At 44.7% G+C, this 27,057-nt stretch overlaps 1 protein-coding gene across 1 annotated transcript in view; it reads right to left on the bottom strand.

Annotated features, from left to right (window-relative positions):
• LOC112232151 (protein kinase C-binding protein NELL1-like) overlaps positions 1-27,057 on the bottom strand; it is a 439,953-nt gene that overhangs the window by 74,845 nt on the left and 338,051 nt on the right. The window contains exon 14 of the mRNA XM_042330745.1: positions 15,872-15,994. Within this exon, the coding sequence (XP_042186679.1) occupies positions 15,872-15,994 (123 nt within the window). The remainder of the gene's footprint in view (positions 1-15,871; positions 15,995-27,057) is intronic.

The following is a 27,057-nucleotide window of genomic DNA, read 5'->3' as shown; positions in this document are numbered from 1 at the left end:
TTTGCTTACCGCCCCAATAGATCCACAGACCATGCAATCGCCATCACTCTGCCCTATCCTATCTGGACAAGAGGAATAGCTATGATATAATGCTGTTTATTGACTATAGCTCAGCATTCAACACTATAGTAACCTACAAACTCATCATTAAGCTTGAGGCCCTGGGTCTGAACCCCGCCCTATGCAACTGGGTCCTGGACTTCCTGACAGGCCGCCCCCAGGTGGTGAATGTAGGAAACATCACCTCCACTCCGCTGATCCTTAAAACTGGGACTCCACAAGGGTACGTGCTCAGCCTCCTCCTGTACTCACTTTCTGTGTGAGAGTAGCAGGTGTAAGTATGAGGGGGCCATCTGGATCTGTAGAGACTGGAACCAGAGGTCTGGCATTGATGATGGCAACCACTTCTGCCATCAGAGTAATGAGTGTTTCGTGACTTTCGTGACTTGAACGACCCTGTCGGAGGAACATAGAATCCAGGATTTTCCTTGCTATGCCAATCATCCTCTCCCAGGCACCACCCATGTGAGAAGCATGAGATGGGTTGAATATCCAGGTGCAGCCCTGTTCTGCCAGGTAGGTATCCATGGAGTCGTCATTGATTTGAGGGTTTCTAAAGTTCCTTGCAGGCCCCAATGAAGTTGGTCCCAAGGTCGGAACGAATATGCTTTGCTGGGTCTCGGATCGAGATGAAACGCCTCAGGGTGTTGATAAAGCTTGATGTATCAAGTGACTCAAGGACTTCGATATGAAATGGCCTTTATGCTCATACAGGTGAATATGACAGCCCACCACTTTCTGTGGGCGAGGCCTCCTCTTGTCCGGCGAGAGGCGACGGTCAATGGACCCAATACGGCCAGACCGCCATGGGTGAACGGAGGTTCGGTGGAGAGACGATCAGCAGGAAGGCTGGCCATCTTCTGTGCCTAAGAAGGACTGATGCTGTTCACGCACCTTTTACCGCCAACTATCCAAACACTGGCTGTAGGAATGCCTCCCTCTGTGAAAAGGAGTTCCTGGTGTTGGGTCGTGGTAATGCCTCATCAGTAAAACTGCAACGTGATGCTTCCCCGGGATGATCAGGGGGTTATTCTCGTCATGTCTGAGTTTTGCTTCTGTAATGCTACCCCCAACTCTCAGAAGGCAATCTTTATCAATGAATGGATCTAAGGCTCTCAGAGAGCTTTCTTTGGGAATTGTTTCCTGGTTCCTGATTCACTCAAACTATCTTGGATAGGTTACCTCTTGGACTGTCCGTATAATGATATCCTTTGACTGAGAAAATCTGTCTGCTGTGCATGCTGTCTGACAGTAGTGCCAGCCCTTACAGTTGCTGTTTTTTTTTTTTTGCTGTAGGGTTGTTGAAGAGAAAAGCGTTTTTCCGGGAGTGGCGTCAGATTTTCTTTATCCATATCCCTAGACCTTTGTGTAGGCCCTAGGGATATGAAGGTTACATAGCTCTTTCAAAAACTCTCTCCATGTAACCCATGGCTCCTCCATTTCTGGAGGCAGGGGGGAATCCAATTCGCTGTTGGCCATTGTGATCTCCCTGACAACAGACTTGCTTTGAATGGTGATAGGGGCCACAAATCCAAGTGGGTCATACAGACTGTTCACAGTTGACAGCTCTCCTCGGTGTGTGAAGGGCTTCTCATCTTTGGCTACCTTGAAGGTGAAAGTGTCGGTCCTGAGGTCCCAGTTAAGACCCAAGCTGTGCTGCATAGGCAGAGTGTCTGACCCTATGTCGGGATCTTTGAGGTCATTTGTGTGATCTTGAGATAGAAATGCTTCCGTTACCTCCTTCTTGTTCGATGCAATCTTGTGTAAACTCAGATTAGAGTTGGCGAGAATCTCGTGTTCTCTTGAGCAGGGTGACTGCATCTTGGACTGTAGGAAATTACTTTAAGCCATCGTCAACATAGAAGTCATGTTCCACAAACTGTCTGACATCAGGATCGTAGTCTGGTTCTCCTTTTTGAACTGACTGTTTGAGGCCGTAGATATCCACTGCTGGAGAAGGACTGTTACCGAAGACATCATGCGGTAGTCGATGTCTTTGGATAAGCCGTTGTCCTGGAACCCCAGGAATCTCAGGAAGTTACGGTCTTCTTCTTTCACCAGAAAACACTGGAACATTTGTTGGATACCCACTGTCACAGCGACAGTTTCCCTACAGAAGGTTGAGGGATACTCCATCATATTTGGCACTACGGTCAAAAACCACACGGATTTGACCAGGCTTCTTTGGGTGATAGACACCAATGTAGGTAGGTACCAGTGTTATTCTTCTTCTTTCAGGGGTGGAGCCACGTCAGCATGACCATACTCAAAAATCTTCTCCATTTAAGAGACAAAGTGGTCTTTCATCTCGGGCTTCCTAAGGAAGTTGCATCTGAGGGAGGAGAAGCGTTTCAGCGCTAGTTGTCGATTGTTGGGGAGACGACATCTTGGTGACTTGAATGGTAATGGTGCCACCCAGCTGTTGCTGTTGTCCTTCCTGATCCCTTCCTTCATTATTTTCAGAAAAGAGCTGTCTTCGATGGAGAAGGCCACTTTATTGTCGTATCTAGATTGCTGAAACACATTGCAGCCCAAGTTAACTTCCTCTTTGTCGCAAGGAAGACTTCTGTAGCAGTATAATGCAGGCTGATCGCGAGCATGAGCATTCCGAAATCATTCTTTCACCAAGAAGGAGGTTGGGACATGGCTCGAAGAGAGTAGGTCATCCTTTCTCCAAAGTGTTTGTGTAAAATGTACTCACTGAGAGAGGCTTGTGAACGCTCCCCATGCAGACATGGCCTATTATGACCCATCCGAGGTCAAGCTTCTGGGCGTATGTTGAGTCATGGGGCTCATTAACTTGCTTGTGATGTGTTTGGGATGGACTCTACCTTTCTTAAAAACTACAAAGAGTCACTCATTGGCCCCATTACTAAGGTCACCAACACATCTATTGGTCTCGGTGTGTTTCCAAGGGTATGAAAGTCGGCCATAATAACGGCCATCTTTAAATCAGGCGACCCTGCTAACGTGAGTAACTACAGGCCCATTAGTATACTACCTGTGGTGTCAAAGGTTGTTGAAAAGTGTGTAGCAGAACAACTGATTGCCCACCTCAACAACAGCCCCTTCACATTACACTTCATGCAGTTTGGCTTCAGAGCGAAACACTCCACAGAAACAGCCAACTGCTTTCTTCTGGAAAATGTGAAGTCCAAGATGGACAAAGGGGGTGCTGTTGGGGCTGTGTTTCTGGACCTAAGGAAGGCTTTTGATACTGTTAACCATGAGATTCTCATCACAAAATTGTCTAAGTTCAACTTTTCCCCTGATGCCTTGAGATGGATGAAATCATACCTTGAAGGCAGAACTCAGTGTGTCAGAGTGAGCAATGAGCTCTCGCCCACTCGTAGCTATGATGTGGGCGTGCCCCAAGGGTCAATACTGGGGCCCCTCCTGTTCAGCCTGTACATTAATGATCTGCCTTCTGTCTGTACTGGGTCTGAAGTTCAAATGTATGCAGATGATACAGTGATATATGTGCATGCAAAAAGCAAACAACAAGCTGCACAAGAACTCACTACTGTAATGGTCCAGGTTACAAAGTGGCTCAGTGACTCGTGTCTGCATCTCAATGTGAAAAAAACTGTTTGCATGTTCTTCACAAAGAGGGCAACAGATGCTACTGAGCCAGATGTCTATGTGTCAGGGGAGAAGCTCCAGGTGGTATCCGATTTTAAGTACCTTGGCATCATACTTGATTCCAACCTCTCTTTTAAAAAGCATGTGAAAAAGGTAATTCAAATAACCAAATTCAACCTAGCTAATTTCCGATTTATACAAAATTGTTTGACTACAGAGGTAACAAAACTGTACTTCAAATCTATGATACTCCCCCACTTAACATACTGCTTGACTAGTTGGGCCCAAGCTTGCTGTACAACATTAAAACCTATTCAGTCTGTCTACAAACAGGCTCTCAAAGTGCTTGATAGGAAGCCCAATAGCCATCATCATTGTCACATCCTTAGAAAGCATGAGCTCTTGAGTTGGGAAAATCTTGTGCAATACACCGACGCATGTCTTGTATTCAAGATCCTTAATGGCCTGGCTCCCCCTCCACTCAATATTTTTGTTAAACAGAAAACCCAGACATATGGCAGCAGATCCACAAGGTCTGCCATGAGAGGTGACTGTATAGTTCCCTAAGGAAAAGCACCTTTAGTAAATCTGCATTCTCTGTGAGAGCTTCCCATGTCTGGAATACACTGCCATCAGACACACATAACTGCACCACATATCACACTTTCACAAAATGCTTGAAGACATGGCTAAAGGTCAATCAGATTTGTGAACATGGTCCCTAGCTGTGTGTTGCCGCTCTCCATGTTGTCTGTTGTCTGTAGCTTGTGAGGTGTGGAAACACTTTGTTGCTTTTATGAATTTTGTCTTGCTGCTTTTTGTTCTATGTTGCTCTGTCTGTATGCTATGTCTTGCTTGTCCTATGTTGCTATGTCTTGCTTGTTCTATGTTGCTATTGTCTATATTGTAATTGTTTTTAATAACCTGCCCAGGGACTGCGGTTGAAAATTAGCCGGCTGGCTAAAACCGGCACTTTTACTGAAACGTTGATTAATGTGCACTGTCCCTGTAAAAATAAAAATAAACTCAATAAACTCAAACTTGCACACCTTATGGACTTATAATATCTCTTCCAAGAAGGAGCATGATGGGAGCCTTGGGTTCGAGTTCTGGGATGAGGTGAGCAAGGGGTTTCAAGTGAGCATGGTGGACGGCTGCGTGTGGAGTTGGGATCTCAGATCGGTTGTTTGGGATCTCATTACACTCGATGAGAGTTGGCAGCGCAAGACTGACTTGCCCATCCATAGATTCTATCTTGTGCTCTTCTTCCTACTGTCTCCATCACTCCGACGCAGGTCTTAAGGGAATAGGGAGAGCTGGGGCCTTGTACCCTGAAGATATCGAAGAACTCAGAATGAACCAATCTGTTGCTTTGCTCGTCGAGGATGGCATAGAATTTCACTGCTCTATCTCGGTAGCCTGTTGGGTAGATTTTAACGAGGCAGATCTTAGAGCAAGACCTGTCGGTGAGGTTCCCACTGCAGACTTGGGTACACTGAGACATTTCATCGGAAGGAGGTGTGAGCTATTCCTCCCCACTGTGCTCTGTAGGAGGTCTGCTTTTTTGACCCAGGGAGGTGGTCCTGGATGAAGGGTGGCGTTATGACTCTCGCATTCTGTGCAGCTAATGCTTGACGTGCAGTTCTTGGCAATGTGAAAAAAGGATGAACAACATCTAAGCATAGGCCATTCTCTTTCAGGAAAGCCTTGTGTTGGTCCAGTGGTTTCTCACAGAAGGTGCGGTACTTCCGTAAGGGGTGAGGCTTCTTGTGGATAAGGCACTGCCATTCGGAATTCTCAGCTTACTTGATAGGCTTGTCTGAGTCAGAGGTGGTAGTGGGGGATACCTCTGTTTGGTGAACTGAGTATTCTCTCTGACTGATTTGATTCCAGGGAACTTTGTCTGCTTTAGCAACATTGGCAACAAGGCTGAAACTGGGGTTGTTCCTGATTCTGGCTTGCTGGATTACGAAGTCAACAAAGAAGGCAAAAGGAGGGAACGAAACATGATACTGTTGCTTGTAGTTGGAACCAATGGAGATCAATTTCTCTTGTAACCTGAAGGGCAGTTTCTATAGGGTTACCACCTTGTCTATAGGGTTAACTCGAGCTGTATCGAGAAAAGCTAGGTCAGGGTGGTCTCCTTCAGCCTTGGCGGATCGAAGCTCCATCAGCAGGTCACCCAACTCCCTCAGCTTTGGGTAATTCTTGTTGGAGATCTTGGGGAGACTCTATCACTTCTGGTGAACTGTAGCATTCCTCAAGTGTATCCCAAACCATCCTCATACCTTGTTCTGGATGGTTTACATGAATGGGACGGATTCGTTTTATATCTTCACTAGACTCTTCCAAGCCACTTAACTAGAAGATCCATTTTTGTCACTGTAGGTTAAGTCTAAGCCTCTGATGGCGTTGTGAAAGGAACGAGCGAAGTAACTCACAAAGTTGGAAATGTATGGGTTCCCACTTTGGGTGTCTTCCCATGTACGCGTGTAATGTGGAGCAGGTGGATGACTTCCGTCATTGTGCATACTTCTTTGGGTCCAGCTGCTGTTCTGGCCTTCTTGAAGGGAAACGTGTAAGCTAGGGGTGAGGTGAAACTGCTGGGCTAGCCTTGACTCCGGATTAGGGAAGTGGCGGTCTACAGCGGTAGTGGTGTCAACAGGTGGAGAACTGATCTCAGGCTTGAGACATTGCAATAGGGTCTTACGTGCAGGCTCTGGCCTGGTATATCCCTGTATTGTCTCGCCATCAGAGGACAGCTCTACTCCTGTCATTGGCTTGGGAGTGTCGTAGGATTGAGCTTGCTCTATGAGATACTCCTTAGTTCGCTGTGTGGGGTCGGGTTGGGTGGAGTCGAGCGTGAGCCTCCAACTACTTTTCTGACTGCCAAAATCAGCAGCAGCTTCTAGAGCCTCAGCCATTTCCTTTTCCTCTTTCAGCACATCCATAGATGCTTATAATTGTGCTTTTTCTATTTTAATTCTCCTTTCTTTCTCCACAAAGGAGAGGTGAACTTTTGCAGCTTTTCCTTTTGCCCTTGCAATGGGGGCTGCAGCTCCTGTAGGTGAGCTGCTTGAATGGTAGGATGAGGCTGAAGCACGAGATCTGGTCTTGAAGGTGGATGCCTACTCTTTGGCCAGAGTGTGTTGGAGGTTGTCTGTACTCTGACGCAATTGTTGTTGGCTTCTCTTGGCGTTGTGATGGGTTAGCAGTGTCTGTTGCTTGATCCAACTTGTGGTCCTGCCCGCTAGAGAGCTGTCATTTCACTATACTGTCCTCCGTATGCGTTACTGTGCATATTTTGACAGCAAGATAAATGCCTTCACATCAATAATCCTCAAAGCATGATCTCCATGTTCACAAGATTTATTGATTTGAAACAGCGTGAAACTGAAACAAAGGCCATAATTAACTAGATATGAACATAAACTGATATTTTGTTCACACTAACAACAAGCAAAAGCTAGGCTAACATACTGTAACAATTAAGCTAGTGCTGTCCATCTATTCCACAAAGTAAACATACACATCCAAATTCCACAAATAATGCTCCGAAAGGAAAGATATATACTCACCGACTAAGCTTCCTAAGGCATACAATGTAAAGGATGGATGGAGATTGTAAGCAGACAACTGAAACAGAGCACTCTGAGCTCGACATGAGGCAACGATGAACAACTTCCTCCTAACAGGTCACATGATAGGTCAATTTTCTAGGTAAATGAAAATACTCCAGATCAACACTAGAGGGAGCCAAATTCAAGGTAAGTAAAGGCTGCAGCTGTAAGAGCTGCAGATAGGTATAAGAATGAGATGGAACTGAATGCTTTTTACCAACTCAGTTCATGGACCACATACATCTCCATCTGTACAGAGCTGTCCTGGTCTGATCCTAGACATTATAGGTGAAATGGAGGGACATAATTATGTCATATAGTGCAAATATGTTATTTGAATGAGATACAGTGTGCATACATATTATAGGTAAATGTGAAATGTAGTATTGCACAATAGAAAATTGAATGGAATCATGGATACAGAATGACACCTCTGGCTCCCATAATATGTCCACGCCTCCTCTATGACATTCATAGCTGTTCAAGATCGTTGTACTCATAGAAATTGAACCTAGCTTCTCAACAGCGTGCGCCACTACGCAAAATATGTGCTTTGTTTGTAACATAACACAGGCAGGCCACAGTTTGTTAAGATCATCTGCTCAAACATTTACCTACGAAACAAAACTGTGCATAATTCAAGATGATTTAAATGCATATTCCCATAAACTTCTTGGCATGCAGTGGATTAAGTTGGTACATGCGCAGAATGTTATACGGTTTGGGAAAAGGCGTCATGGAGAGCCTTGATCGGGTCACGCAGCCTCTGCCTTCTGAAATAGTCTTCCATTGTCCTCCAAAAGTGGATGAGTATTCTCTTTTTAGTTAACCACTTTACCTCCTCTATTCATACACCTCCATCGTTAGACACAGGGAAGGTGGCATCACAGCACGAGACTTAGCTAGCTACAGTACTACTAGCTTACCTCTTTGTTAGCATTAGCAAGGATGTTATGTTAGCTGCATTACTACCAGTTTACCTCTATTGCATTAACCTTAACAGTGGCAGCAGGTAGCCTAGCAGTTAAGAGCATCATGCCAGTAGCCAAAAGGATGCTGGTTCAAATCCCCGAGCTCGCAAGGTTGGAATAAATCTGCCGTTCTGCCCTTGAGCAAGGCAGTTAACCCCCAACAACTTCTCCCTGGGTGCCAATGACGTAAAATGCGGAATACATATTTTGGTTGAATGTATTTAATTGTGCATCTGACTAGGTACTCCCTTTCCCTAGTTACATGCTTACGTCTTTTATATTAGCAGGGACATTATGCTAGCTACATTCCTACCAGCTTAAATCTTCTGTCCCTCACTGGTCTTGAACCAGGGAAACTCTGAATACACATTGACGTGTCACCATCAAGAAGTGTTACCAGTAACGCCACAAATGCTGCGGCTCTTGCAGTGTAAGGGAAACAACTACTTCTAGGTCTCAGAGCGGGATATGTCTACTAATACTCCGATAACCATTTCAGATCAGCTACACAGTGACAGATAGCATTAGCAGGGACAGACTCGGGACCTAGCCCAGATCTGTGACTCATTTCTTAATTTCTAAGAGCACAGTGATGATGTATGTTCAGACTGAGGAGAGACGATTGGCCAACGATAGGGGCATCACACGTTAATGAATTCCCGGAGGGACAGTGAAAATGGGGAATAATTCCTACAAGTCTGTTTCCATAGAATATGAATAGTCTAGGGAAGATGTAGCAATAGTTACATAATAATACAATACGGGGCCATTTGAAGAATATTTGACTTGATTTATTGTGAATACGAACATAGGTATTGATCAGTTAGTGTGTGGTTGGAACGCTCCTTCTCTGAGCTGGTTGGAGTGCATTTCATATTCAAGTCAGTTTTATGCATTTTTCTCTGATCAACAAATCATTTTCCCCAGTTGGGTCATTTGCATATTACTCATGACTTACAGAGTGAAAAATGTGGAGGTGGCAGTAAAGTTGTTCGATGGCACTTTTTTAATCTTTTTTTTCTTTTTTCTGGGGCTGCTGTATGTCTGTTGTTGGAGACAATCCAGCATAGAAACAGTCTGGAAAGCACTTTGCAAATTGCATTGATCTCCCCGTAGACCTACCTTCCACCTGCCTCCCATCCTAATGCCTCTCTATTACAGAAGGACACGGGGAGGCGGTGGTAAGACGACAGGTGTGACACACACACACACACACACGTCTCACTCCCAAATAAAGAGAATTCCCTATATGCTACACTCTAATTACACACTGGTCGTCACGAGGGACAGACAGCGAGACAGTACGAGAGCGATAGAGTGAGGGAGTAGAGGAAGAGAAGAGAAGACGTGGTCCTTTTCCTGGGAGACAGAACCAGATTAATAGACCGAGTTTAGGAGAGGAGAGTACAGAAAAAGGGAAAAGGATGAGAAGAAGAGAGGAGAGGTGTTTTCCTTGCCTGAGACTCATGGTCGACAGTTTATAAAAACACCAATACACTGCATTCAGAAAGTATAAAGAACCCTTCCCCGTTTCCGCATTTTGTTACATTAAAATTGATTGAATTAAAAAAATTCTCATACACACAATACCCAATAATGACAAAGCAAAATCAGGTTTATAGACATTTTAAAAACCTTATTCAGAACCTTTGTTATGAGACTCAATTATTATTATTTTTTTTACTTTTATTTAACTAGGCAAGTCAGTTAAGAACACATTCTTATTTACAATGACAGCCTATCAGGGAAAAGTGGGTTAACTGCCTTGTTCAGAGGCAGAATGACAGATATTTACCAGATATTTAGCTCTGGGATTTGATCCAACAAACTTCCAGTTACTGGCCCAACACTCTCACCACTAGGCTACCTGCCGCCCTGAAATGTTTGAGATGTTTCTACAACTTGATTGGATGAGGCGAGGTCAAGATAGGTGAATCAAAGCTGGGACCGAGAGACTGAAAAACAACTTCTATCTCAAGGTCATTAGACTGTTAAATAGCTATCACTAGCCGGCTTCCTCCCAGTACACTGCTCTGAACTTAGTCACTGTCACTAGTCCGTTACCTGAGAGGCTGCTGCCCTATGTACATACACATGGAACACTGGTCCCTTTAATAATGGGACACTGGTCACTTTAAATGGCTGGGGGCAGTATTGAGTAGCTTGGATGAATAAGGTGCCCAGAGTAATCTGCCTGCTACTCAGTCCCAGTTGCATAGTATTAGTATATTTGGATAGAAAACACTCTGAAGTTTCTAAAACTGTTTGAATGATGTCTGTGAGTATAACAGAACTCATATGGTAGGCAAAAAACCTGAGAAAAAATCCACCCAGGAAGTGGGAAATCTGAGGTTGGTCGTTTTTCAACTCATTCCCTATTGAAGATACAGTGGGATATTGGTCATGTTGCACTTCCTAAGGCTTCCACTAGATGTCAACAGTCTTTAGAAACTTGTTTGAGGCTTCTACTGTAAAGGAGGGGCTCATAAAAGCTCTTTGAGTCAGTGGTCTGGCAGAGTGCCACAAGCTCCTGACGCTCGTTCATGTGAGAGTTAGCTCACGTTCCATTGCTTTTCTACAGACAAAGGAATTCTCCTGTTGGAACATTATTTAAGATTATATTGATTCTATACATCGTTTGACATGTTTCTACGGACTGTAACAGAACTTTTTGACATTTCGCCTGCTCATAGTGAACGCGCTTCGTGAGGTTGGATTTGTTTACAAAAAGTACAAAAAGTAGCTATTTGGACATTATCGAACAAAACAAACATTTATTGTGGAACTGGGATTCCTGGGAGTGCATTCTGATGAAGATCATCAAAGGTAAGTGAATATTTATAATGTTATTTCTGACTTCTGTTGACTGCACAATATGGCTGATATCTTTTTGGCTTGTTTGGTCTCTGAGCGCTGTACTCAGAATATTGCATAATTTGCCTTTTCCGTAAAGCTTTTCTGAAATCTGACAGTGGTTGCATTAAGGAGAAGTGTATCTAAAGTTCCATGCATAACACTTGTATTTTCATCAACATGTATTATGAGAATTTCTGTAAATTGATGTGGCTCTCTGCAAAATCACCAGATGTTTTTTGGAACTATGGAACATAACACGCCAAAGTTTACTGAGATTTTTTGATATGAATACGAACTTTATCAAACAGAACATTCATGTATTGTGTAACATGAAGTCCTATGAGTGTCATCTGATGAAGATCAGCAAAGGTTAGTGATTAATTCTATCTCTATTTCTGATTTTTGTGACTCCTCTCTTTGGCTGGGAAAATGGCTGTGTTTTTCTGTGACTTGGCTCTGACCTAAAATAATCGTTTGTGGTGCTTTTGCCATAAAGCCTATTTGAAATCGGACACTGTGGTGGGATTAACAAGAAGTGTATCTTTAAAATGGTGTGAAATACTTCTATGTTTGAGGAATTTTAATTATGGGATTTCTGTTGATTTGAATTTGGCGCCCTGCACTTTCACTGGCTGTTGTCATATCGATCCCGTTAGCGGGATCTCAGCCCTGAGAAGTTTTAGTAATGTTTACGTACCGTTTTACCCATTTTAAATGTATATTTTGTATTCTAGATTAGGCCACCCTATTCAAATATTATTGTACGATAAATAAAATAGAATAGTATATGCACAATAATCGTTGAATAGGATGGCCTTCTCTAGAATACAGTATATACATATGAAATATAACAGTATGTAAACATTATTAAAGTGACCAGTGTTCCATGTGTATGTACAAACACAACATATTCTATCCACATACTATCCATAATGTCTATACATCAATATACAGTCGTGGCCATAGGTTTTGAGAATGACACAAATATTAATTTCCACAGTCTGCTGCCTCAGTTTGTATGATGGCAATTTGCATATACTCCAGAATGTTATGAAGAGTGATCAGAGGAATTGCAATTAATTGCAAAGTCCCTCTATGCATTGCAAATGAACTGAATCCCCAGAAAAAATTTCCACTGCATTTCAGCCCTGCCAAAAGGACCAGCTGACATCATGTCAGTGATTCTCTCGTTAACACAGGTGTGAGTGTTGAAGAGGACAAGGTTGGAGATCACTATGTCAGGCTTATTGAGTTCGAATAACAGACTGGAATCTTCAAACGGAGGGTGGTGCTTGGAATCATTGTTCTTCCTCTGTCATCATCCATCATTGCTTTGCACAAAAAGGGCTTCACAGGCAAGGATATTGCTGCCAGTAAGATTGCACCTAAATCAACCATTTATCAGACCATCAAGAAGTTCAAGGAGAGCGGTTAAATTGTTGTGAAGAAGGCTTCAGGGCGTCCAAGAAAGTCCAGCAAGCTCCAGGACTGTCTCCTAAAGTTGATTCAGCTGCAGGATTGGGGCACCACCAGTACAGAGCTTGCTCAGGAATGGCAGCACGCAGGTGTGAGTGTATCTGCATGCACAGTGAGGCGAAGACTTTTGGAAGATGGCCTGGTGTCAAGGTCAGAAAAGAAGCCACTTCTCTCCAGGAAGAACATCAGGGACAGACTGATATTCTGCAAAAGGTACAGGGATTGGACTGCTGAGGACTGGGGTAAAGTAATTTTCTCTGATGAATCCCCTTTCCGATTGTTTGGGGCATCCGGAAAAAAGCTTGTCCGGAGAAGACAAGGGGAGCGCTACCATCAGTCATGCTAACAGTAAAGCATCCTGAGACCATTCATGTGTGGGGTTGCTTCTCAGCCAAGGGAGTGGGCTCACTCACAATTTTGACTAAGAACACCGCCATGAATAAAGAATGGTACCAACACATCCTCCGAGAGCAACTTCTCCCAACCATCCAGGAATAGTTTGGTGATGAACAATGCCTTATCCAGCATGATGGAGCACCTTGCCATAAGGCAAAAGTGATAACTAAGTGGCTCGGGGAACAAAACATCGATATTTTGGGTCCATGGCCAGGAAACTCCCCAGACATTAATCCCATTGAGAACTTGTTGTCAATCCTCAAGAGGCGGGAGAACAAACAAAACCCCACAAATTCTGACAAACTCCAAGCATTGATTATGCAAGAATGGGCTGCCATCAGTCAGGTTATGAACCAGAAGTTAATTGACAGCATGCCAGGGCGGATTGCAGAGGTCTTGAAAAAGAAGGGTCAACACTGCAAATATTGACTCTTCATCAACATCATGTAATTGTCAATAAAAGCCACTTATGAAATACTTGTAATCATACTTCCGTATTCCATAGCAAAATTCGACAAAAATATCTAAAGACACTGAATCAGCAAACTTTGTGGAAATTAATATTTGTGCGCGTTCTGTCTCCTAGAGGTGAACGTACTTTGGTGCGAAAAGTGCAAATCAATCCCAGAACGGAAAGGACCTTGTGAAGATGCTGGAGAAAACAGGTACAAAAGTACCTATATCCACAGTAAAATGAGTCCTATATCTGCATAATCTGAAAGGCCGCTCAGCAAGGAAGGAGCCACTGCTCAAAAACCTTCATAAAAAAGACAGACTATGGTTTGCAACTGCACATGGGGAGAAAGATCCTACTTTTTGGAGAAATGTCCTCTAGTCTGATGAAACAAAAATGTTTTGGCCATAATGACCGTCGTTATGTTTGGAGGAAAAAAGGGGAGGCTTGCAAGCCGAAGAACACCACCCCAACCATGTAGCACGGGGGTATCAGCATCATGTTGTGGGGATGCTTTGCTGCAAGAGTACTGGTGCACTTCACAAAATAGATGGCATCATGAGGGAGAAAATGACGTGGATATATTGAAGCAACATCTCAAGACATCAGTCAAGAAGTTAAAGATTGGTCGCAAATGGGTCTTCCAAATGGACAATGACCCAAAGCATACTACCAAAGTCGTGGCAAAATGACATAAGGACAACATTGTCAAGGTATTGGAGTGGCCATCACAAAGCCCTGACCTCAATCATATAGAACATTTGTGGGCAGAACTGAAAAGGCATGTGCGAGCAAGGAGGCCTACAAACCTGACTCAGTTACACCAGCTCTGTCAGGAGGAATTGGCCAAAATTCACCCAACTTATTGTGGGAAGCTTGTGGAAGGCTACCCAAAACGTTTTACACAAGTTAAACAATATAAAGGCAATGCTATCAAATACTAATTGAGTGTATGTAAACTTCTGACCCACTGCAAATGTGATGAAATAAATAAAAAATGACATAAATCATTCTCTCTACTATTATTCTGACATTTCACATTCTTAAAATAAAGTGGTGATCCAAACTGGCCTAAAACAGGTCATTTTTAATTGGATTAAATGTCAGGAATTGTGAAAAACTGAGTTTAAATGTATTTGGCTAAGGTGAATGTAAACTTCTGACTTCCACTGTATTTATTATTATGGATTCATAATCAGCTATAATGGGGCGGTCATTTTGGACCGGGAACACAGAATTAATTAACATGAAACGAACAGGAGGGTTTAGGGACAGTCTACCTCAGAACTGTAACATGCAATAAATGGACTTTGGGACATTATATTTCATCAGCCAAAATGATGGTAACAATCATAGATGGCATATGAAAATTAATTTCAAATTTGTGATGTCATAAATCGTTAAATGAGGATGTTATGATGATAACATTGCAACTTGAAGAGTTTTCATAACGTGAGCAGGATGTTTACATACTGTGCATTGTGTAGAAAATATCCACACCAAAGAGAATGTTTTTGTGACTATGAGGCTGTGGTTTTAGTTGTCTATGAGGCTGTGGTTTTAGAAATCATAGTAAATTGTGATACCTTGCCTCGTAACTAGCTATGGCCCAAGGAAACCAAAGAGTGTGTCATGAAGATGGAAACGCCCCTTTCTAACCGAAGGTATAAAATATGTGAGTTAAGAATTTACAAATCAGACTAAGTTGACCACCCGCTGCAGCCGAGGTCTACAACTTTTCGTGACGCGGAAATGCAACATGAGGTTGTTGAAGACAAATGAAAACTCTTAAACTTGTTGGGGCTAGGGGGCAGCATTTTCACTTTTGGATGAAAGGCGTGCCCAGAGGAAACTGCCGCCTACTCTTTCCCAGATGGGAATATATGCATAGTATTATTACTGGTGGACGGAAAACACTCTGAAGTTTCTACAACTGTTTGAATTATGTCTGTGAGTATAACAGAACTCATATGGCAGACAAAAACCTGAGAAGAAATCCAAACAGGAAGTGAGAACTCAATTTTGAAAACAGTGCCATTTGATGTCCATCTTAGATATGGATGAGCATGCACTTCCTAGGGCTTCCACAAGATATCACCGTCTTTAGATTCTGGTTGTATGATTCTACTATAAAGGAGGGGCTCATAATAGCTCTTTGAGTGGGTGGTCTGGCAGAAAGCCTCGGTCTCATTGCTTGCGGTCACGAGAGAGTGTTCTTCGGTTCCAATGCGTTTCTTCAGCCATTGAAATTCTTAATGTTTAAAACATCCTAAATATGGATTGCATACATCATTTGACTTGTTTCTAAGACCTGTAACAAAACTTTCTTTTGAGGATTGAATGCTGGGCTGAACAAGCTAACAAGTGGCTAAATGATGGGGTAAGGGTACCAATGGAACTCAAGAGGGTTAGACAGAGGTATAAGAGGTAGAGAGGCATGGAGGATGAGGTCTTACCTGTGCAGATTGAGCCGTTCCCTACGTAGCCAGGCTTACAGGTGCACAGGTGGCCTCTGATGGTGTTGGTGCAGATGGCATTGTCGTTACAGGAGCTCTGCCAACTTGCACACTCGTCATGTTCTGAGGGAGAGATGCAGCAGGATCAGACTGTGTGGTAGTGTCTGTCTGTCTGTGAGAGTATAGACTACTTGGTTGTGTGAGAGTGTATTTGTAACATGAATGCATGTTTGTGTCCTATGTGTTTGTTTGTGTCTGATTTTGCATGCCGAGTGTGCACGTGCATCCCTCCTGTAGGGTCAACGTCATATTTTCATTCAACAGTTTACTTTATATCTGAGTTGCTGTACCGATGGGCTGGTTTGAGCATTGAGCCTCATGTAATAGGGAGTGGGTTTGCACCACAGGCAGTGTATGATCAAACATGATCTGTAGCCTCTCATCGCTGCAAAAAAACAGCATCTCATTTACTCGCCTACTTCTGGTTATCCATGATAGGTTGTAACAAAAAAAACAGAGCCAAAAGATATATTGAATGCAGTTAACGATTCAAACTTCGCCACACACCTGATCTTAAGCTGTGTACAAATCCACCGTGGTAAACTGTATGCGTTCCGGTTGAAATTCATTAAATTCAACTGGAGGCAATCCATAATGCTGCTTCTCATCTGCCGGACTAGGCTCCGGTAAGTGCAGTGTGTTGCATGCCTTTGATTTTTTCAATTTGTATGTTGCTTTGCCTTGCAGTCTCTGAAAAGGAAGTGGATTAACCAACGGAGATGGTGCAAATGTGTAGTTTAACTACAGTATTGTTGATATGACTCTCCTAAGAAGATCTGAAGGATCAGGTTACAGTGATTCTGCTATAAAGCGCTATTTATCTCCTGCAGAGGGGGAGAGGGTGGTGAAGTTGTCCATTTTATGATGGTCATATACGTATACCTGCAGGAACTCTCTCTCTCCCACTCTGCAGAAATGGAAGTGAAAAATATCTTTGTTACAACAGAGAGAGATTTTGTAGTACTGTGACATCCAAGCTCGGATAATGAAACAATATTTCATTTATCCAAACCGTTGGAATGGTCCGTGCTTACTTTTAAAGGATGAACCACTGTTGGCATCATTTAGCTAATAAAATGTTAACATTTTTTAGGAAGTTTAATTTATTATTAAATTAGAAACTTATTCGACAACTTCAGTAGGCAGCTAACTAGATAGATTATTTAACTTCTTTGGGCTCATTGGGAGACTAGCGCCCCACCTCGACAACATCCGGTGAAATTGCAGAGCACCAAATTCAAATGACAAAAATAGTAATAATAAACATTCATGAAAATACAAGTGTTATACATCAGTTAAAATATTATATTTTTGTTAATCCATCCACTTTGTCAGATTTCAAAAAGGCCTTACGGCAAAGCATACCATGATATTATCTGAGGACAGCGCCCCGCATACAAAAGCATACAAACATTTTCCAACCAAGAAGAGGTGTCACGAAAGTCAGAACTAGTGATAAAATAAATCACTTACCTTTGAAGATCTTCCTCTGTTGGCAATCCAAAGGGTCCCAGCTACACAATAAATGGTTGTTTTGTTCGATAAAGTCCCTCTTTATGTCCCCAAAACTCAGTTTTGTTGGAGTGTTTTGTTCAGTAATCCACTGGCTCAAAGGCAGTCAAAACATGCAGACGAATACATCCTAATAGTACCGGTAAAGTTCATCGAAACATGTCAAACAATGTTTATCATTTTTATTTTTTTATTTTACTTTTATTTATACAGGTTTTTTCTCATTGAGATAATATCTCTTTTCCAAGAGAGACTTGAGAAACAGCTGGCATAAAACCTTTACTAAACAACTTGACTTAAAAACAGCTGGCCTAAAAACAAAAATACTCTTCTATATACATCGATCAATATACATCGACCACCAACGAAACTAGATCATCACATTTTAAAATGTTCAGGAGATAATTCCAGGACAACGGTGCTAAGTATCTAAAACTATTTCTACCATGACCTATTCTAATTTTTGGTAGTGTTAGAAGCAAATCAGAATGGGACAGGATGACCCCCAGTCTTCTCTTTAAGTTATTAAGGGATGATGATGTTATGGAAATGTGAAGATACGATAGCTAGCCATTTTCTGTGCTAATATCTCTGGCTGTGGTAACTAGCTAGCTAACTTCAGCCTCACAACCATGCCTGCGATGCTAGTTTAAAGTTAGCTATCTAGCTACCGTAGCCAAATAAGTCTGGACTATCTCTGACACTGTTTCACTTGTTAGCTAACATTAGCTAAGTTAGCTGGCTAGCTAAATTACCATAGCTAGATTTGACTTTTCTCCATCTGGGTTAATTTAGCCAAGCTAAATTAACCGGGACTACCTCATGCTTACATAGTGATTGATCGATTTAGCTAGCATTACTGTACTGGCTTTCAACTTTGAACCTAAGTTCAGTAAAACTGTGAAAATCCTTTTTGTGTGGGTACAGAGCTCTGGGGGAATAAAACATTGCATTTTCATTGAGCCTGTGTAAAACAGCATCTACTTCTCCCACATTGTCATCAATAACCAATAGTACAAACTTGAAACTTGAAAGCCTTAACTTCACTAGAGGCTCTTAGAACAGCCACTTTGGGACAAAATACATTATATGCACAGCTACCATAGATAGTCTGGCCTTCATTTTATCATACTTGCATCATTGGTCATTTACAAAGATATTCTGTCATAGTGACCAATCTGAAACATCACAGGCTAGGAGCAGCTCATGGGCAAAGTTCCTTGCTCAAGTGCACAACAGCAGTAGGTAGTATATATAGCAGGTAACCCTCTGGCTGCCTAATCACTCCCTGCAGATTTCCCCAGAAGCAGCTAGGGAGTTTGAACTGATAACGCACTGGTTATCAGCCTGCCTTCCTAACCTCAAAGCTACTGCTGCCCAAATTAATTTAGCTCTATCCTCACTCCCTTGGCTTTGTTAAAACATTTAACATGGTTTATCATCCCTTCCCTCTTCAACATTTGTAATTTAGAAATGTGTGTGAACCTGTCCCTTAAAATCTCTAGTGCTAGCGGTTAAGCCTAGCAATTAAGAGTGTTGGGCTGGTAACCGAAAGGTTGCTGGTTGAAATCCCAGTGCCAGCAAGGTTGAAAAATCTGCTGTTTTTCTCTTGAGTAAGGCAGTTAACAACTGCTACCCAGACGCTGAAGATGTGGAGGTCGATTAAGGCAGCCCCCCCGCACCTCACTGATTCAAAGGGGTTGGGTTAAATGCGGAAGACACATTTCAGTTTAATGCAATTCAGTTGTGCAACTGATTACGTTTCCCTTTACCCTCTTGTAGCGGAAGAGATGGACCAGGAAGCGCTCTTGCTTTCAGACAACTCGACTATAGCCTGAAGTTAAAGAAAAACAGAAAAGCCTTACATGCAGTCAGTATTCTGTAAACGCCACCTTTTTTACACACGAAGGGAGGTCCTTGGGACACACATGTGAATACATAGGACTGTGGACAAAGCAAGCAACACACCAAGCTTGAGCAGTAGCCGGGTCTTGCCAGATATGTTGAAATACTTGTGTATTTTGAAAACAGATTGTTATAAGGTATTTTGCGGAGTCCATTAAGGAGACCGCGATCCAGACAGCTCAGTGGACCAGACAATCTAGTTTCTGGATACTCCAGGCATGGTGGGTTACATTTTTCATTAACTAGCCTTGCTGACGTGACCCACATGACTCACAGCACAGTGTAAGCTATGACCACACTGTTCTGGAAAGATGGCTGTGTGTTTTAACTCAATATTCGCACATGAATTGTGCAACAGGGTTTGATTCGTTCTCTCAAATGTTTGTTTCCTTGGGGGTTGAGACCTCCCATTGAAGTAGAAGGGGGCGGCAATTGGGGGCTGAGTGTGTCTGTGCATGTGGGTGTTTGAGTGAGAAAGACACAGATGAGAGCCAACCAGTAAAAGCACAGCCCCCTTTATTATTGACCCATTGTGCTGACAACATCAAAGAGGAATTCGATAGTTAAGTGTTAGCCAGAACAATGATTAACTGCAATGGAAAAGTAATTGTTTGTCTGCTTTACTACAGATTGCTCAGGACGTCTCTATTTTAAACTCGGACTGCTTGGGGAAACTCATTGAGAACTGGATTGCGGTCAAAAAGGACACAAACCTTTGGTCTGCCAGCCGAGAAAAGCAGGCCAAGGACTTCTATTCGAAGTGCATGTATAGTTTGAAATGACCCTGCTAGTGGTGACTCAGATGCTCATTCATTTTTAGCCTGAAACAATATGTTATTCACTAAACATTCTTCTCTCCAGATAGAAAAGGTGACATCGCTTTAAAATTTCTGCCAATGGTCCTCCCAACACCAGTCTACAAGATTGGTATGAAGACATTCCGACATTCTGACCCAGCTTCGAAGAGACCAGAATGTCCTTCATTGACTTGCAGCCTGTAAGTTTAAATAGTTGATAGCATAGGATGTAACGGTTGTCTTCCTCCTCCTCTGACGAAGAGGAAAATAATCACCCACAACTCAAAAGTGAAACCAGGCTACCTAATTATGGTTCTCAATCAGGGACAACGATATACAGCTGCCTCTGATTGAGAACCATACCAGTCCAAACACAGAAATCCCAAATGATTGAAAAAGGAACATAGACTGCCCACTCCAACTCACGCCTGACCATACTAAAACAAAGACAAAACAAAGGAACTAAGGTCAGAACGTGACAGTACCCCCCCCCTCCCCCAAAGGTGCGGACACTGGCCGCAAAACCTGAACCTATAGGGGAGGGTCTGGGTGGGCGTCTGACCGCGGTGGCGGCTCTGGCGCGGGACTTGGACCCCACCACCATATTTTTCGTCCGCCTCTTCACCTGACTCCGTGGCCTCTTTAGAGCGGCGACCCTCGCCGCCGACCTCGGACTGGGGACCCTAACCCTGGGTGCCAAATGGACGGGAGATTCCAGGAGCACCGGACGGACGGGAGATTCCGGCAGCACCGGACGGACGGGAGATTCCGGCAGCACCGGGACGGACGGGAGATTCCGGCAGCACCGGGACGGACGGGAGATTCCGGCAGCACCGGGACGGACGGGAGATTCCGGCAGCACCGGACGGACGGGAGATTCCGGCAGCACTGGACGGACGGGAGATTCCGGCAGCACCGGACGGACGGGAGATTCCGGCAGCACCGGACGGACGGGAGATTCCGGCAGCACTGGACGGACGGGGATTCCGGGCGCACCGGACGGGCGGGAGACTCCGGCAGCTCCTGACTGACAAGCGGCTCTGGCAACTCCTGGCTGACGGACGGCTCCGGCAGCTCCTGGCTGACGGGCGGCTCTGGCAGCTATTGACTGACGGGCGGCTCTGGCAGCTATTGAATGACGGGCGGTTCTAGCAGCTCAGGACAGACGAGCGGCTCTGGCAGCTCAGGACAGACGGGAGACTCTGGCAGCTCAGGACAGATGAGAGCACCTGTAGGGAGGAGATGGAGAGACAGCCTGGTGCGGGGGGCTGCCACCGGAGGGCTGGTGCGTGGAGGAGGCACCAGATAGACCGGACCGTGGAAGCGCACTGAAGGTCTCGAGCACCGAACCTGCCCAACCCTACCTGGCTGAATACTCCCCGTAGCCAGGCCACTGTGGCGAGGTGGAGTAGCCCGCATTGGGCTGTGCTGGCGAACCAGGGACACCATACTTAGGGCTGGTGCCATGTACCCCAGCCGAGGAGACGCACTGGAGACCAGATGCCCTGAGCCGGCTTCATGGCACCTGGCTCGATGCCCGCTCTAGCCCGGCAGATATGAGGCGCTGCTATGTACCGCACTGGGCTATGCCTGTGCACCGGGGACACCATGCGCCTCACGGCATAACACGGTGCCTGCCCGGTCCACTTCTCTCCACGGTAAGCACGGGGAGTTGGCGCAGGTTTCCTACCTGACTTAGCCACACTCCCCGTGTGCCCCCCCAATACATTTTTGGGGCTGCCTCTCGGGACATAGGAAGACTGATTGGGAAATTAGATGATAGCATTTGTAAACCTTGAATGAAAGGAACAGCATTCCAAAATATGTTATTCATAACTTCACACTCCAAGACATTGTTGTGTGAATGAACCTGTGAGCCCCAGCCCCAAATGAATGGAAGATGTAGGCATCCAACATGTTAATATTGATGTGTAAAGGGCTACGTAGTATACAAAATAAATTGTGTGTGATGGCATTGTCAGTCCTCATATTCAGTACTTGCGCCAGGTGGACTCTAACCAGACCCTAACCATTTGTGTTAGCTCTTTGGGACTGCTCACAGGTGTTTACAGTCAATTGTGGACAAGCATTGGAGAAAAGTACATTGCCTGGGGCACTGGATATGTGCTTCAAAAGCAGCCGTGTCAAGAGCTCAACCCAAGGTGCTGGGTTAGAAGCACAACCCTACCCTACTGGGTTGAATTAACCCAATGCTGTGTTTGACCAATATTGACCAAGCACTGGGTTGTCGAAATGACCAAAATTGGGTAAAAATAATTCATTTCGGAAAAATAATTTGAACCTTTTCATGTGACTTCCAAATATCTCTAATGGTCTCCCCAGCATGGGTTTTTTATGCATGCTATGTCAGAATGCCCTCACTGTTCCAAAATGTGATTGTTACGCAACAGGACAGTCTATCCGCACTGCCCTCAAACCAAGGCACGCTGCCTGTTTTTATTTATAGGCTGTTTGAACTTATTATTTTATTTTCTAACAACAGTTTGAATTGAGGTGTGTTCTGCCTCCTCATTAATTCACATAAAAGTAGGCTATTTCACCTTTGTGGACAATGTATTTTTTAGGCATTACTGAGCAGGACAAACTTCCCCAAGCACTTCCCCATTGTTTCCAAAGATCAAGTATACAGACAATTTCCAGCTGGTGCCTGAATCGCCGACATGATAATAGCTTTGGACATGTGTGCGTTTCTGTCAAAGTAAGTGCCTTATTACATTATAATAGGTAATGTATGTCGTGTCACTGTATGTATGGGGCATAATATATTTGTGTGTATTCCTTATAACTGCAGACACGCGAGGTAACGTTACTAATTTCATAACTTTCATGGTGTTATACTCAATTGTGCTTATGTATCTAGTTACATTCTTCTATTAGCTCTGTAAAACAATGCTAATTGCGTCAGAAAAGTGTTAGCTTGTGTTGTCTTTGGAAGCTACCCTAGCATTATGACCATGGTTTGTTTTCATTTGGTCTCTTTAGCATAGCTCTGTTCTGCCCTGTCCCCTTGTGGAGCTCAACAGTTATTGTTTCTTACTGTTATATAACGGCTTTCTTCTGTGGACGAAGGATCGGAGGACCAAAATACAGCGTGGTTAGTGTTCAACATGTTTAATAAGGACAATAAACGTGAACACTACAAAATACAAAACAACAAATGTGAAAAAAACGAAACAGTCCTATCTGGTGCATAGACACAAAGACAGAAGACAACCACCCACAAAATACCCAAAGAACATGGCTGCCTAAATATGGTTCCCAATCAGAGACAACGATAAACACCTGCCTCTAATTGAGAACCAATCTAGGCAACCATAGACTTACATAATCACCTAGACTAGACAACACCCCATAAACATACAAAACCCTTAGACCAGACAAAACACATAAATCCCCCATGTCACACCCTGACCTAACCAAAATAATACAGAAAACAAAGATAACTAAGGCCAGGGCATGACAATATTTATGATTTTTATAACAGTGTTATGATACTTCTTTGTAATATTGTTTTATTGCTATATCCTGATATTGTATTCTAATTACTAATAATTCAATTTGTGACCCGATTCAGAAAACTAGTCACAACTTCACAAGAGAGCTATTTGAACGTATATTTTTTTTAAATCAAAATGCATTTTTTTGGACAGAAATGCCTTCTCGAACATGTATACTTTCACGCGCCTTAATATCAAACTTGTATGCCATCTGTAAATACAAATACAATTGTTAAATTACAAGCCTAGTTGGTTTAGCCACAGAAAAAGTGAGCAACATTCCCGCTAGCCATGATCGGCTGAGATAATGAGTGGGCTGGATATGCCGAGAGATGAGTTTGGATTAGTCTACCATATAGCACACATCTGTCTATTGGAGCTGGTCAGGATGTTTAAATGATCATGTTGAACATGACTTTAAAACATATTTTTATCGCGTAGTTAAACTGCATAAACCTAATGTCAAGTTAAAGTGTACTGTTAGCTTGCTAATTTTAGCTGGCTGGCTCGCTAGCTAATGTTATCTGTAATCTGTATACTCTCCACTTTCTGGAGGACCGAGTTATGAATTTGAGTTATGAATCAGTGGAATTTGAGTATGATAGCTAGGAAGATGGAGAAAACGCCAGTCTGGATTACATCGTCAAACTAATGCAACCATGCATGGCATGAGACACGTCCAACCATGATGTATACTGGTAAGATTTCCAGATATTATGTCTTAACAAAAGACTCCACTCTAATTTTGACAAAGTATTTTAATTTCAAGTTACACTGGCTGGCTCGCTAACTAACATTACGTCATGCGTTGGGATTCACTGTTTACCTAGGTAGCTATCTAGCTACACTTCTTACAAAAGACTCTCGTCTTAGTGTGTCAGAGCGCAGAATAACTAATGAATTTTTGAACCCTCAACACCTGTTGAATATGTCCGGTGTCAGCAAACGTAGGCAAGAATCCTTCTCCTGGTGCCAGACAGGCAGATTTTGCAGTGCCTCCGTGTGTGACTACCTTGAACAGCAGTTTGAGGGACTTCACAGGGAAAATGCAGTGCAGTGAGGAGTAGGGGAGTGTCAGCAGCAGGGCGCCCCCCCCAGCTTGAAGCACTCTGCTTTGCATTCCAGACTGGGACTCATCAAAGCAAACAGCAGGGCCAGGAGGGGTGAAATGGCTGGCGGCCTTCCAGCTACCAAAGATCTCCTTTACTTCAGCCACTGTCGGTCTGTCACCATCAACACCAGCATCTTCAAAGGGACCTGGGACTTTGTCAGTGGGCAAGGGGTCCTCAGATTCAGGGTTCTCAATGGCTACACGGTGGGGGGGGGGGCAGCTCCTCATTGTCACTGTCAGAAACTGATTCCTGATTTTCATACTCAGACTTATTGTCAGAATTTATATCAATCTCCAGAATATCCGAATTTGCGAGCTATCTCCTTCTGAAAGACATTGCTAATGCTACAGCTTAGCCCACTAGCTACATACATAAACAACAACACTGAATGGCTCAGAGTGGGAGTCAGAGGTTATGTGATTGACTGCGTGCACGCACCACTTGTATCAATAAATCATTATCTGTCACGTTCTGACCTTTATTTCCTTTGTTTTGTCATTATTTAGTATGGTCAGGGCGTGAGTTGGGGTGGGCAGTCTGTTTGTTTTTCTATGATTTGGGTATTTCTATGTTTCAGCCTAGTATGGTTCTCAATCAGAGGCAGGTGTCATTAGTTGTCTCTGATTGAGAATCATACTTAGGTAGCCTGGGTTTCACTGTGTGTTTGGTGGGTGATTGTTCCTGTCTCTGTGTTTGCACCAGATAGGGCTGTTTTGGTTTTTCACATTTCTTGTTTTGTTAGTCTATTCATGTATAGTTTCTTTATTACATAACCATGAATAATAACCACGCTGCGTTTTGGTCTGCCTCTCCTTCACCACAAGAAAACCGTTACAGAATCACCCACCACAAAAGGACCAAGCGGCGTGGTAACGGGCAGCAGCACGAGCAGCGAAATAAAGACTTCTGGACTTTGGAAGAAATCCTTGACGGGAGAGGACCCTGGGCAAAACCAGGGGAGTGTCGCCGCCCCAAGGTGCAGCAGGAGAAGCGGCAGCAGGAGCAGCGCGAGGAGGTATGGACATGGGAGGACGAATTGGACGGAAAAGGACCCTGGGCACAGCCTGGAGAATATCGGTGCCCCAAAGAAGAGCTGGAGGCGGCGAAGTCACAAAGGCGCTGGTATGAGGAGGTAGCACGGCGGCGTGGATGGAAGCCCGAGAGTCAGCCTCAAAAATGTATTGGGGGGGCACACAGGAAGTGTGGCGAAGCCAGGTAGGAGACCTGCGCCAACTTCCTGTGCTTACCGGGGGGCGAGAGACCGGGCAGGCACCGTGTTATGCGGTGGAGCGCACGGTGTCCCCAGTGCGGGTGCATTGCCCGGTGCGGTACATACCAGCTCCGCGTATCGGCCGGGCTAGAGTGAGCATCGAGCCAAGTGCCATGAAGCCGGCTCTACGCATCTGGTCCCCAGTGCGTCTCCTTGGGCCGGCTTACATGGCACCAGCCTTGCGCACGGTGTCCCCGGTTCGCCTGCATAGCCCAGTGCGGGCTATTCCACCTCGCCGCACTGGCAGGGCGACCGGGAGCATTCAACCGGGTAAGGTTGGGCAGGCTCGGTGCTCAAGAGCTCCAGTGCGCCTGCACGGTCCGGTCTATCCGGTACCACCTCCACGCACCAGCCCTCCAGTGGCAGCCCCCCGCACCAGGCTGTCTCTCCGTCTCATCCCTACAGGTGCTCCTGCCTGTCCAGTGCTGCCGGAGCCTTCCTCCTCTCCAGCGCTGCCGGAGTCTCCCGCCTGTCCAGCGCTGCTAGAGCCTTCCTCCTCTCCAGCACAGCCGGAGTCTCCCGCCCATTCAGCGCTGCCGGAGTCTCCCGCCCGTTCAGCGCTGCCGGAGTCTCCCGCCCGTTCAGCGCTGCTAGAGCCTTCCTCCTCTCCAGCGCTGCCGGAGTCTCCCGCCTGTTCGGCGCAGCTAGAGCTCCCGCCCCTCATTCCAGAGGCGCTAGAGTCCCTCATTCCAGAGGCGCCAGAGCTACTCAGTCCAGCGCTGCCAGAGCCTTCCTCCTCTCCAGCGCTGCCGGAGTCTCCCGCCTGTCCAGCGCTGCTAGAGCCTTCCTCCTCTCCAGCGCTGCCGGAGTCTCCCGCCTGTTCGGCGCTGCTAGAGCTCCCGCCCCTCAGTCCAGAGGCGCTAGAGCCCCTCATTCCAGAGGCGCCAGAGCTACTCAGTCCAGCGCTGCCAGAGCCTTCCTCTCCAGCGTTGCTGGAGCTTCCCGTCTGCCCAGCGCCATCTGAGCTACCCGTCTGCCCAGCGCCGCCTGAGCCACCCGTCTGCCCAGCGCC

The sequence above is a fragment of the Oncorhynchus tshawytscha genome, linkage group LG12 (genome assembly GCF_018296145.1).
Source record: "Oncorhynchus tshawytscha isolate Ot180627B linkage group LG12, Otsh_v2.0, whole genome shotgun sequence".
Lineage (NCBI taxonomy): Eukaryota > Metazoa > Chordata > Actinopteri > Salmoniformes > Salmonidae > Oncorhynchus > Oncorhynchus tshawytscha.
This window is presented reverse-complemented; position numbering and strand designations above follow the sequence as displayed.